Here is a 15,243-nt window from a genome sequence, read left to right on the forward strand (position 1 = left end):
CTTAGTGTACGTGCGTAAACAATTTATAAATTCATTGATATGCAAACAAAATCGTCAAACATATCTATCCGGAAAATATTTTCAAATGTTGCTTCCTTCTACATAGCAGGCTTCTGGTTGACCAGTTATTTTTTCTCATAAAATCTAGCAAAGTGACTTTGAAAACTCAATCAATTTATGATTATTTTGATCTTCCGCAGAGGCGCACACGAAACATGTGTTTTATCAATGACGTAGAAAGTCATCCATACACATCGAGGATTCCAAATTTGTCATTGAGTGACATTACTTCGGATGAACTTAGTTGGGAACAAAATGCGAGTACGCACAGAAGATCCATACGTTCTATTTGATTTAAAATACAGTCGAAAAATAAGTATAATGATTATGTGTGCTAATCCAATTTTTACAGCATCTCAAGTAATATGCATCGGTACACCTAGTAGCAAAATCAAGATTCAAAATCAAAAAGACGGAGTGATTTTATCACAACACACATCGTTTGGGGAATCAGAGGTGTCCGAAGAACTTAGCTCAACCGGTGAAACTTCACACTTGAATTATTTCTTTGGAGAGGTGATTATCAATTATTTTTCCCAAATTTGCATGAACACAAAATTGGAAAGCACATTTGAACTCAGGAATATTAAAAATACCTAATACTCATTTCAGAGGTTTCAATAATAAAACGAAGCATTTCTATTACAGGAAGTGTCTGGAAAATTCAATGAAGTTTTAAAACTGACGAATAGCTTGCAAACTTTCGATGTTATGTTTATGTTGCTGAACTTCTATATAAGACATCAATTGACCCAACAAGCATTGGAAGATCTACTGTCAATGATGAACGTCATCGTCGGCAAGAAAATTTTTCAGAAACCTTTTCAAGTTTTACATCTGCATTTCCCGATAAATTTGACGCAACAAGGGTATATTTTTGTAAGAATTGTCAATCCAATCTTGGGACTAAAAAACCTGTTAAAAATTTCCGTTGCTTTATGAATCAATGTTATAGTCAAGAATTTGACTACTTCAAACATTCCCGATCGAATGTCAAATCCGTGAAACAGTCCAAAGGTATGAGAAAGAAATACAACAATATTCCAAAGAAATATTAAAATATAACCTCAGTGATATAAGAAACGGATATGTTGCAAAAGAGATTATCGATAATGAAGACGGAAGATTTATAACTCTATCAGTGAATACGGATGGTGTAGAAGTGTTTGAGTGTTCAATGAAAACACCTATGTATCCTTTATTTAATTCTGGCTGCATTATGGATTTCTAATGGTGAACCGAACATGCCACTTTTCTTTCAAAATTTTTGTTTAGAAATGAGGAAACTTCGTGAAGGAATGTTCATAGACAATATTTTATACAAGATTGTAGTTCTCCAGTGTTGTGTCGATTCAGTTTGTCGATGTAAAATCCAAAACATGAAACAATTCAACGGCTATTTCGGATGTAGTTTATGTCTTCATCCAGGAGTAGCAATCGGTAAACAAGTTCGCTATCCATACCGAAAATGCCAAAAAAGGGATCACAGTAGTACTAAACAACATATGATAATTGCACAGGATACCGCCAAAGAACTGTTTGGTAGGCAGAAATGGTAATATTTTAATCGTATGTACAGAAATTTTATTTTTCAGGTATAAAGGGTTTACCGGTAATTCTACCGAACTTTGACATTATTCGAGGATTTGGTGTTGATTATATGCATGCTTCGCTCCTAGGAGTGACCAAACAAATGTGGAATCAGATTGTGACAAGTGACCTAGGAATCAATCGAAACGTAGTTGAGGAAAGACTAATCAGCATAAGATTTCCTAGCGTTTTCCCACGACATCCGCGAAAACTTGACGAGGTAGCAAAATTTAAAGCTAGTGAATGGGAGTGCATCGCATTATACTGTTTTTACCCTTTTTTTATGGTTTAATACCAAAAATCAACATGGAACATTTCAAGAAGTTTTCATCGAGTTTATTTCAATTGCTTGAAACAAACATTTCAGTTGAAACTGTAAAAACATGTGAAACAATGTAAGTGGAATTTGCTCAAGAATTTGCACATCTTTATGGCACTGATCAAGAGGTTTACAATGTTCATTTACAAACACATTTATCAGATGTCGTTAGGAATCTGGGAGCTTTGTGGAATAGTACACTTTTTCCGTATGAGTCTGGAAATGGAATGTTATTGGATTTAAAAACAGGTCATAACCATCCTGTCGTTCAAGTAACTAAGAAATATTGTTTAAAACGTTTTTGTCATTATACACCAATGCCTATTAACTCACCGATCAAGAATTGGGTGTATAATCTATGGGAGCCACGAAAACTTCCTCGTTTGCGATATGATTCAAGATTTAAGTTCGTTGCAGACAGAGAAATACTTGATAAAGATATTGTTGCTACTAATTTTTCATATCACAGTAAGTTTTCCTTCAAAGGAATCAGATATTGCACCAAATTAACATGTGAAAAATTCAAATATGATGATTCTTTCATATTTTTAAACAATTGTTTCTTTCAAATACAGAATATTCTAACCGATGAGTATGATAACATATACATTGTAGGACAGGAATTGAATTCAGAGCGTGTTTTTAATAATTTATTTCTATACGAGTTCAGCTCCTTATGTCGAATCATCAAGATAAACAATACAATAAGACAATGTGTGAACATGACAATAAGGCAGGTAAACGAAATACTAAATTTCATCTCTTGTAAGTTTCGCACTCAAGTTGACTAAAAAGTACAAATAACTACAGATATTAGCAGCATATCAATCAATAATTGTAAGAGACATACGGAAAAATTTAAAACTTTAGAGACTAGCATAAATCTCCAAATGTTTTTTTAAGTTTCAGATAAAAGAGTTTGTGATAGTAATGGAATAAAACAAAATTATCCTTTTTATTTGTCGGTTATATTTTTTGGTAAGAATAAAAACTAACATAATAAAATTTAAAAGATAGCCCATAATGTGAACTCAGTTATTTCTTTATATTTTCCGTTGATGGCAACTATCAAATGAGTAACAAATTTTTATGTTTACCATTCCGATTATTGATAACAAGTGGATATCAAAATTTGTTACCTTCTACTTTTTTCAGGATTTGGAACCAAAACTAGTTTTTTTTCTGTTTCTTGTAACAAAATAAAATATTTTTCTGCATCCGGTTTGTTATTCTATTATACTCGGGCGTCTACTGATAAAAACTATCAATTGGAAAAGATTTGAGGTCGATTTAGAGAATTTTTTAGGTTTTTCCCCATTTTCAGTGATGGTATACAATTTTTAACCCACTTTACCCTATATTTCCGGATCCGGAAGTCGGATCCGTATGAAAGTCTGGAATTACGTATGGGACCACACGACCTTTCATTTGAATCTAAGTTTGGGAAAATCGGTCGCGCCATCTATGAGAAAAGTTAGAACACATTTTTTCTTTTTTTTTGCACATTTTACCCCATAACTCCCGAACCGGAAGTCGGATCCAAATAATATTCAGGAATTTTGTATAAGACTTCAAGACCTTTCATTTGAACCTAATTTTGTGAAAATCGGTTTCATCAGCCATCTCTGAGAAAAGTTAGTGCACTTATTTTCACTTTTTTTTGCACATTTTACCCCATAATTCCGAAACCGGAAGTCGGATCCAAATAATATTAAGGAATTTTGTATGGGACCACAAGACCTTTCATTTGAATCTAAGTTTGTGAAAATCGGTCGCGCCATCTATGAGAAAAGTTAGAACACATATTTTCTTTTTTTTTGCACATTTTACCCCATAACTCCCGAACCGGAAGTCGGATCCAAATAATATTCAGGAATTTTATATGGGACTTCAAGACCTTTCATTTGAACCTAAGTTTGTGAAAATCGGTTCAGCCATCTCTGAGAAAAGTTAGTGCAGTTATTTTCACTATTTTTTACACATTTTACCCCATAATTCCGGAACCGGAAGTCGGATCCAAATAATGTTCAGGAATTTTGTATGGGACCACAAGACCTTTCATTTGAATCTAAGTTTGTGAAAATCGGTTCAGCCATCTCCGAGAAAAGTTAGTGCAAAAAAACGTTACATACACACATACGCACATACACACACACACACACACACATACACACACACACACAGACATTTTGCGTACTCGAAGAACTAAGTCGAATGGTATATGACACTCGGCCCTCCGGCCCTCGGTTCAAAAGTCGGTTTTCACAGTGATTGCATAACCTTTCTATATGAGAAAGGCAAAACGCAAAATTTCAATTTTTAATAAATTTCTTTATTATCGCCATCAAAGTACTCTCCTCTTGCGGCAATACATGCATGCCAACACTTGGTCCAAATTTCCATACAAGTTTTGTAGGTCGCCGAAGGTATGGCCTTTAGTTCACGCAGCGAATTCTATTTTATGGTCTCCATGGTCTCAAAACGCGTTCCCCGCAATGGCAATTTGAGTCTGGGGAAGAAGAAAAAGTCACACGGGGCCATATCTGGAGAGTACGGTGCTTGGTTGATGATATTGGTTGAGTTTTTGGCCAAAAACTGCGACACAACCAACGCTGTGTGAGCCAGCGCATTACTTGAAATTCAGCTTTTTTGGCACCAGCCGAGAAGAGACGCATTTCAAACCCAAAACATCAGTTAAAATGTGTTCGGCTGATCCATAAGAGATGCCCAACAACACAGCAATCTCTCTAATCGGTAAAGAACGATTTTGCAACACGATTTGCTTCGCCGATTCAATGTTTTCATCAGTAACAGATGTTGTTGGGCGGCCAGGGATCTCATCATGATCCAAGCTTGTACGACCACCTTTGAAGCGTTTATACCACTCGTATGCCTGTGTTTTTCCTAGACACGATTCACCAAAGGCCTTTTCTAACATTTTCAACGTTTCGGAACACTTACATCCATTTGCAACACAAAATTTGATGCACGCACGTTGTTCTAAATTTCCATCCAATATAAAAATCGCCACACGAAAATTTTTCAACTTCTTTGTATAGACGCCAAACAAAAACTAATCGTACGATATGCGTCAAAATTTGACAGAATGTTTATACACAGTGTTGCCAACATTGAGAGAATAAAAGTTTACCGATTGGACAAGCGCGGGAATTTTAAAATGAAAATTCCGGTTCTTTTTTGATCATAAGGTATGTGATGTCCAAACTTTGCTATTCGTCCATGATAATCTGCATAACTCCACAGTTCACCATAATCGCCGTAGTAACTTCGAGTTCGAGCAGTTACCAGCCTTGGTCAAAGACGGATTCTTTTTGTTGGTCCAACTAACTATAATGGACTACCATAAATAACGAATTTCCTAATATATTTGTACTTCCCTTCCGACATAGCGTGGTGATTAAATTATGGATGAAAACTTTTCCACTGGGACTCCACTTTATCTTAATAATAAATTGCACATCAAAGCAAGAATAAATAGAATCTCAGCGAACTTTGTATCAAAATTAAATTTGTATGTCATGTGTTATATTTGTCAGTGTATTTGTTTTTCTCGTTCTCCACTGAGAGTAGTTGCGTCCACTACCAGGGGGCTCCAAATTGAAGCTTTTTTGGTTTGGGAGTTGTGTGGAGGACAAACAAAAACTGAATTCAAAATGAAATAGAATGGAAAAATTGAGTGACTAATAATATGCGAATAATTATTCGATTAGGTATACTTGCGATTTGCGATATTGGCACTAACCTATAAAATTACACAGGTCACATTTCTTCAAAATAATAGCATAATAATTATTTAATTCAATGAACATATCGAGTTTCATTCTAAGAAAATCACTCTTGTAATTTGATACGGGATCCTTGAAATAAGCTAACAAATTTGCCGTTAAAAATCGGGCGTTACTTGTAGTGAATCTATGTGGGAAGTTCTTATTATTATTATGTTTTAAACTTCAAAACTGTATCAGTTTCAGTTAAATATAAAAGTTTACTTTTCATTCGCCCCATCTTTTTTGTTCTATTTCTAGATGCGCCGCATAGCCGAATTCAAGAAGAACTACCACAATCTGTTGCATAATCTGATGCCGGAGGACGAGAAGCGCGCCTTCACCGAACACAACGTGGTTAACGTGATGGCCAACCGGGACCAGAAGGGACGCCGAGTGCTACTGGTGAATGTCGGTGCCCTGTGGGATCCGAAACAGGTCAGCTCCGAACAGCTGTTCCGATTGTTCTACATCATTCACCTGATCGCCCAGTTGGAACCGGCGACGCAAATCAACGGCGCTGTGGTCGTGATGGATTTCGATGGTCTTTCGCTCAAACAGGTCCGGGCTCTCTCGCCGTCCTTTTCCATGCTGCTGTTGACCTTCATCCAGGAGGCCCTGCCGTTGCGACTGAAGGAAGTTCACATCATCAAGCAGCCGTTCATCTTCAAAATGGTGTGGGCCCTGTTTAAGCCTTTCATCAAGGAGAAGCTCAACAAACGAGTAAGTGACGATAAGCGGTCAATTGGTTTGAGCATTAGTACATAGTGATAGTACCAAACATACCAACAATCAAAGTCCAACCGAGTCGACAGTTGACAAAATCCTTTGATAGCGATAACGTTATCAATACTGTTCAGTGTGTGTACTTTGTTTTGTATGAGAATATAAATTTCAAATGCAATTGTGGAGCACCGACGAGTTCGTAATCGAAAGTACACAAGCAACGCACTTTGGTCCAATCACTGTTTCGTATGTACAGACTTCGGTGTAGACAAGTCAGTGTGTTTGTAAACATCATGTGTTTGTAAAGCTTAATCTTGTCTACGAAGACGACGATGACCCATTGATCTTTTCCGTTTGACGTTCGCCCAGTAGGCACTGAAGTTTGTTGACCACATGGTTGCTGCGACTCGTTGCTATCGGACAACGTGGGAGCAATGCATCTGATAATGTTTCGAACATGTAGGGGAACTGTACCTATAGTCATCAACCACATCCCGCACCAGAATAATTTTCGTCATCCTTCCTTCGGTTAGAGATTGTCGCGATACGAATACGGGCATCCTATTCTATACCATCTGAATCGGATGTTTTGCTCTACAGTCGGCCATTGCAGAATATCGTATGTAAATCCCATACGATACAGTCAGTTTGTTTACCTGAAAAAAATATATAAAATATCTCTCAAATTAGAGTTGCATAGTGACAGCTGAAAGTACTGAATTCCATTAATATTACATACTAGCTGAATTACCCGGCGTTGCTCGGAAATGTTTCGTGAAGGGAAGACCGAAAAAAATTCTCGAAGTTGTCCTGCTTAGTGAAATACTCTAATTGTAGTGAAACATAACCCGATTGAACAATACTCTGTTCATGTTCCGATATTCTCGACAAATTGGGTCAGTTTAATATTTGAACCCTTTTGTTAGAGACATTTAAAACACCTTTCTTTCTATAAATACCTTCTTAGTAACCTCCGAGTTTCATATGTATATGTGCTTGTAACGTACTTCCGTATTTCCTCGTCACATTCGAATTACAATACTATTGGCATCAATGGCTATGAACACTTGCTACTTCCTCCTCTTTATAAAAATTTTTATGACATTTATTTGCTAAAAATTTTCCATATGATAATGATTATTTTATAACGAAATGCTGTTTAACATCATAACTACATTCGTGCAATAGAATAAAGTTTTTATATAATTTATTCTACCAAGGCTTTAACCATTTTGATCGTTCATCGGAGAGGAAATGATTCAGTTAATACAAATGTTGTTGTAATCTTATTTCAATCACCTTGAGTCGACAGTTTTCACAATTTATATAAAAAAATGCACATTGATTGTATGATTTCGTCAATTCAGATAAATTTTGAGAATACTTATTCCCTCTCCCTCTTGTGAATATTTTGGTGAACCTCACTTAGTTGCTCGAAAAATACTGTAATCGTAAAAAAGTACCAATTTTTCGTGAAACTTGAGCTACACTCCCTCATCCTCAAAATAACCTTAGGATCTATTTTGATTTAACTTCCTTTTTGTCAGTGAACTTACTACAGATCTCCTCCATGATTACTCTGAGGAGTGTAGGAAGTATCTGTTCTTTTCAAAAAATATCAAGTCTCACTTTTAGTACATGTGCCAAACTTAGTGGCGATCCGTATGGTTGTTTCGTAATTATGCTGAGACTTGAATACACTTGAGTTCATAGGCAGATTAGGATTATTTTCCCTTAGTTCTTTGAATTTACCGGCAAAATGGAACCAAATCCTTTAAAATTATTTTAAGAAAATTGCGTTGCATTCGAATTAACAACAGCAATAATATGTATTACGACTTTGAAATTCTTGCAACTCTCTTGTTTGCAAAAAATGGAAGATGAAAATTTATTTTCAAAAACCCCTCCTTCTAGTCTAAATGTCGATTCTCTTCAAATTATATAAATTTCGTAATTGACTCCCTCCCCACATATTAAGGACACTACATACATACTTTCCCTTCTGAAAATGTTCTAATCATCATCTCTGAAGAGCAAGAAGTACCTGTGCCAAATTTGATAGCAATCCATTCAGTAGTTCCGGAGTTATGCCGTTACAAACATTAAACCCCCCCCCCCCCCTTTCCCTTTTAAAGGTACTTGCTACATCCACCACCCATATAATCATATCTAATATATGCAAACTGTGTTTATGGTCTTAAAAAAGTATCGATTCTCGTCAAATCAGACAAATTTTTTCATGACTCCCCTGTTAAGGACACTTACTACGCTCCCTACCCCATTAAAATAATCTTATGACCTTCTCAGAAGAGCAGAAAGTATCTGTGCCAAGTTTGGTGGCAATCCGTTCAGTTGTTTCGGAGTTATGCTGTTTTAAACATTACAACCCCCCTTTTTAATGGCACTTGCTACATCCACCCCCAGTATAGTCATATCTATGGTATGCAAAATGTTTCTATGGTCTTCAAAACGTATCGATTCGTGTCAAGTTATATGATTTTTTCCATGACATTTCCATTTTCCTTGTTTACGACACTTGCTATGCTCCCTCCCCTATAAATATACTCCTTAAACCATCTCTGAAATGCAAGAAGTACTTGTGCTAAGTTTGGTGGCAATCCGTTCAGTTGTTAGGAAGTTATGGCGTTACAAACATATAAACTTACATCCATTTTTATATATAGACAACATAACGAGTCATTTTGGTTCAAATTTGCCCTTAATAACATCCTCGAATGATTCATAGCTTCGGAGAGTCGGTCGAATTCTACAACCAGGTCATCAAATCAGTTACTCTATTACAAAGGGTGATTTTTTGCTGGTATCTTATTAGCAACACTGTTTCCGACAGATCACGCGTGAATCGTGTCTTGTGTCATTGTCAAACTTGTTCCGTTTGGTCTATGATTTAATCATGAGTGAGCGCTGGCAAAGTTGGAGGAAGATCCACTTTTTTTTTATCGAAAAATTGTCTTCAGTGACGAAGCTCATTTCTGGTTGAATAATTACGTCAACAAGCAAAATTTCCGCTTCTGAAGTGAAGAGCTACACAGAAATATATTATGAATTTTACAGGTGATGTAATTCTACAACCGACACAATTCATAACAATTTAACTTGTCAAAGACTAAATATTCCATTCTCATAGAACTTTACAGACTCCGAGTGTAATTTGCATTCGGCTACCATTATTCGCTATGTGGACTTATATGCATCAATAATCCATTGAGCCGATATGTGCTTATATGGCCCAGTCGATTACTGCCGTGCTTTGCGAGCTAATGTTTCTCGGTTCGAGTCGCGCTGTTCCTATCGATCTTTTGTTTTTTATTTCATTCGATTTCAAGCCATGTGATTTTCAAATCACATAATTTTACATGTTCTTGAATATAAATTTGAGTGAAATACGACGCGACATTTATGTGCATGTTATAAGATGTAAAATCACTAGATTTTTTCGAACTGTGTACCAATGCATCCCAAAACAGTCACTGTTTTGTGTGGATTATGGGTCGGTGGCATCATCAGGCCAAATGGTTCAAATGGTTGTGATGGGCGAAACACTACTGAGCAATTTCAGAAATGCTTAGCAGATCATCGGACTCGACCTTCTCCGATTTGGATGAAACTTTGTACATGGCTTCAGTATGGCAAACCATAAGTTTTGAACCGATGGAGAGGTCAATCCTGGTTTGCCCGGTCTACTCAAAGCTAGGTTCCTTTGCTTTAGTTAGGTCCGAACGAGAGTTAGCGAGGTCGGACAGCACATGAACCAAAACGATGTGGCGCAGCCGCATAAATTTTTTTTTCATTTTCACTTAATAAACGGAAAATACCACATACATTTGCCTGGTAGATACACCTATGCAATTGCTTCGATGCTTAGTAGCTAATAGTCAACAAATTTTATTGGGAACTCCGTTCTAAGGTACATGAATCAATCTTTATTCAAGAAGTACAATTGTAGGTCAACGAAACGGGCGTAAACGCTATCATCTTTCATCTGTCTTTATTTTAAATCAATTCTAATTACGATTTTAAGACGATTTCAGGATTCGGCGAAATGACCCTTTCGGCGAAATAGCTTTCGGCGAGGTGGCATTCGGCGAAATGGCTTTCGGCGAAATGGCTTTCGGCGAAATGGCTTTCGGCGAAATGACCCTGATCCGGCCCAAAAATAGGTGGCAAGCTTGTAAATATTAGAGCGATGAAAAACAATATGTTTTGACGGTTACGTCATTTATACCATCATATCTCTGGAACCAGAAATCCCAGCCATTTGGTTTACGAACTAGATGAATGGCCCGACAGAAGCTTTTAAAAGAACCTAATGGCGTTTTCGTTTTTAATTTGCACTACACCGGTGCAGTGCTACACTGAGGCATGAATAAACGAACAAAAATGACGAAAACATAAACAGTAACCATTGACTACAATACACGATTCCATTGCACAGAGCTACACCAAACTTTTGATGAGTGCTACACCAGTGGTATCGGTGCAGAAAAAGTGTAGCACTGGTGTAGTGCAATTGGTAAAAACGAACGGTTTCAGTGCAGCTTTCGCTACACCAGTGTAGTGCAATTTAAAAACGAAAACGACATAAGTTTGTTGAAATGTTTGGTATACACGAGTATCAAAGAGGATAATTCATAAGGCGCGTTTGCCTTTCTCGTATTTTTAAAGCTCTAAGCTGATCTGTGAAAGGATATATACAATCCAACTACCAATAGGATCGAGATTTTTCAGATTAAACGTGAATAGCAACAGTATTTAAGTATTCCAATAGTACACTATTTAAAAACCTGTCTCATTTGACCCATGTCAACACCAGCCAATCAGAACGCTTTCTCAGGAAGAGAACAAAATATCTGCTGCTGTACAAAATATCTGCTGCTGTAGAAAAATGTTCCGACCAGTGCTTAATATCGTAGTGAGTTGCACAATTTGGTCTTTCTGAAAGACAGGAATGAATACCGTACAGCATCCGGATAGTTTCTTTCAATGAAATGCGAATCCAAAATGAAATAATCGAAATTAAAATTCTATATGCTGCTATTTTTATAGCCGTTAGGACCGCCCATTAGTCAAAAAGCTACAAACGAAATCACGTAAAAAGAAACCTCTTAACAAAAATTGGATCAGTTTGGATTCTATCGCCACTGCGAGCAGATGTATTTTGTGTCGTTTGCAAAGCTAGTTTCGCTTCCGACAAGAACGATTACGTCACAGCTGCCTGTCATTTGCATTGATGAAAAAACAACGGTGGAGAGCATCACTCAAAATCAGCCGTTCTAATGGCTTTAAAAGTTTTCTAAAGAACTATTAGGATTTCTTGCTCGCAAATCGAAGATAAATATCCTCAATTTAGTGCAAATCTAGAACAGTTTGGTTAGATTTGTGCACTTTTCGCTGTGTGAAATTCATAGTAATCGAGATCAAGTGAAGCCTTCTTTGTTTTTGCGAAAAATTTGAAAAAGGTGAATGCTTGCATAATTCATACAATTGATCAACTAATTGATATTCGAAAGTGTTAAGGAACATGTCAGTTGTTTTTTGTATTCACGACATCCAATTATATCTCTGACATTACCCACCCGCCTTTTTTTTATGTAGGTTTCTAGGTTTTCGTGGAAGGATGCTTTTACGGGTTTTTGTTAAGTGCGTGTGGTCTGGGATGTGTTAGGAGATTTAGTCTTGAAGGTTCACATTTCACTTGTGATCTCATACAAAGTTCTCAAATTTAATTTGTATCCGACTTCCGGTTACGGAATAACATGTACCAAAAAATGGAAATAGCGTCGGATACCATGAGAATATCCCTATTTTTATTCAGATTAAACTTCCGGCTCAGGAGACAGGGTGCTTAGAGTTAAAACATCAATTTCAAGAGTTTTCTTTCTTTCATAAGTAACCATGTGAAGAGTAGCGAAATCTTTAAATTGACTAATAAATTTCCCTATTTTACAGATCAAGATAGTCTAAAGCCAAATAGACTCATATGAGATTTTTGTGATAGAAAACTCAAATTAGCAGCTCTGATAGCCCCATAAAAAAATTTAAGTTCTAACATTACAAGGTAAAATGTTTAAAGAATCAAATCATCTTAGAAAATCGTAAAATATTCTAATAAGTTATGGCCATACGAAATGGTTTTGGTTATACTGGATCCGTTATTTATTTAAAAAAACGCCATTTAAATCGAAGGTGCAGAAAATCGAGGAAATCATTTTGAATGGGACTTAAAACTGTTTCAGTTCGTAGATAATATTATCTAATGGTTCAACGATCTGAATTTCACTGTACCGGTATCCAGTTTTCGGTTTCGGAAATTTCGGAAACAGTGTTTAAAATCATTAAAATGGAGCTCACTTTTTTATAACAGTGTGGTTGAATCGATTTTCACTAACTGAAATTCAAATATAGTAGTAACACATGGGCTGGAAAGTCCCGGGCCTAAAAAAGAGAACACGATGTTTTGGGTTCAAAATTAACTTTATTCATCAACGTAATCTCCATCAAGAGCAACGCAATCATTTCAGCGCCGCTCTAACATTTCAATATCACTTTTGTATAACGATTTATCTTTAACCGGCGAGCATTTTTTCAGACCTGCGAACTGCCAGTAGCCGCTGGGAACCAAAACTCTCGAATACGGTGAAAGTAGGAGCAATTAGAAGTTCAATTCATGCATTTTTGCTATTATTTTGATTGACTTGTGACACGGTGCGTTGTCTTGATGGAACAACATTTTTTCTTTGTCATATGCGGTCGTTTCTTTACAATTTCAACCTTCAAACGCTCCAATAACGCTATATAATGTTCACTGTTAATGGTAGTTCCATTCTCAAGATAGTCGATAAATATTACACCATGCACTACATCCCGAAACACCGATGCCTTAACCCTTCCAGCCGATTGTTGTGCTTTCGGACGCTTTGGACGAGATTCATCAGTTACTGTCCACTCAGATGACGATCGTTTTGATTCCGGAGTGCATTGATGAATCCATGTTTCATCCAGTGTCACATATCGATTCCGGTTTGTTACGTTTAAACATGGCCAAACACTGCTCAGAATCATCAACTAAACTAACTTAACAAAAAAAACCTTCTTAATCCACCTAATGGTGTGATAATGCCTTTCTGTTCCTTCATAACAGCCTCATGAAAATATATTTCATACTTTTATTAAATAATTTCGGATACTAATTTTGACACCAATTGATTCAGATTGATTCGAGTAGTTCACACGTCGAGATTTAGTGTCATCTCGAAAAAAAATTTGTGGAAAAAATCGACTTTTTGGGACTTAGAAAAAAATATCAAGTCCCAGAAAGTTGATTTAAAAAAAAAAATTTTTTTTTAGATGACACTAAATTTCGATGTTTCATGCAGTTTTGAGAGTTTCGGCATCAAAAAAAAATTTTGATTTTGGAAATTTCAAGATCGGTGCTTTTTCAAGATCGAAAATTGTCAAACCTTTACCACCGGGCAGCACCCCTTACGCATGTCCGATTTAGGTCAAATTTTGCATGAAGCCTTTTTTCGAGGTGCTTAAACTTTTGAGCACTAGAGCTTAACGAAAATAGAGGTGATCCCAAAATTTTGGCACCCTTATATGTATAAGAGCGGTAAAAATGAACGTGTTTTGTCGGTTACGTGTCTCCGGAACCAAAAGTCACAGCCATTTGGTCTTCGAACTTGATTAATGGCCCGACAGTAGCTTTCAAACGAGCCCAAGTTTGTTAAAATCAGTTCAGCAATCTCTGAGAAAATTGAGCGCGTTCAAATATCTTCGAAAAGTTCACACACACAGACATTTTCCGATCTCGTCGAACTGAGTCGAATGGTATATAACCTTTCTATAGAGAAAGGCAAAAAGGAAAACATAATTCGATTGTATCGATGAAAACGAAAGGCATTATCACATCACTAGGTGAACTCAGAATAGGGTTTCTTTTCCTCCGTTCGCATTTTTTACATAAGAAAAGACGTCTTTCTTCTCCTTCAGCCGATGCTTCCGTCCTTGAAAATCTCTTTGTTTCTCTGTAATATACTTCTACAATCAATTTGGTCTTGTTGAAACGTTTGATGGGGATTTTTTGGCACCTGAGAACAGATTCGAAAGACAAAAGTAAATATAAACTCTTACAAATAAATTTATTTTGAATCAAACCTAATGTTTATCATGTCGGGCAAATATTTTCAGAACGGATGTGAAGAGTAAAATAATGTTTGAGGTCGTTTCATAATCCAAGATGAGGACTTCTGATATTCTTTAAAAACCATTAAAATTTGGGAATTCTAGATACGGATTGCCGTATTTCCGTTTATTTAAAGTAAAAAATTCATACATTTCAAAGTAAAATGAAATTAAAGATTAATCAATTACTACTACTACTACTTTTTCCCACCTATTAGGCAATTTTCGAATTCCATCTCGAAAAAATGTCTCGTCTTTTGTGGTGATCCAAGTTCGAAGCCAATTTGCGATATCTACGAAAAAAGCAAACCAATGACCTGCCAGATCATGCTGCATCCTTCGGAACAACCTGCAATCGGAAGGAGCAATGTCAGGAGAATACGGCGGGTGTGGCAAAATGTCCCACTGTGGCGTTTCCAACTATTTTTTTAAGACTTTTGTGAGCGTCTGCTGAATATTCTGCTTTGGTGTTGATGTTGAGATCGATGGCAACACTTAACTGGGCATAGCGTAGTATATGTTTTTTCTTGGGATCATCATAGAATATCCATTTGTCAT

The 15,243-nt window shown here is 36.5% G+C and overlaps 1 protein-coding gene across 3 annotated transcripts in view; it reads left to right on the top strand.

Moving 5' to 3' along the window:
- Positions 1-15,243, top strand: part of LOC131431767 (retinaldehyde-binding protein 1-like) — a 33,838-nt gene that overhangs the window by 15,894 nt on the left and 2,701 nt on the right. For all 3 annotated transcript variants that reach the window (XM_058597643.1, XM_058597644.1, XM_058597645.1), the window contains one exon: positions 6,016-6,477. In XM_058597643.1, coding sequence (XP_058453626.1) covers positions 6,016-6,477 — 462 coding nt within the window. The remainder of the gene's footprint in view (positions 1-6,015; positions 6,478-15,243) is intronic.

Source organism: Malaya genurostris, chromosome 2 (assembly GCF_030247185.1).
Source record: "Malaya genurostris strain Urasoe2022 chromosome 2, Malgen_1.1, whole genome shotgun sequence".
In the NCBI taxonomy this organism is placed as follows: domain Eukaryota; kingdom Metazoa; phylum Arthropoda; class Insecta; order Diptera; family Culicidae; genus Malaya; species Malaya genurostris.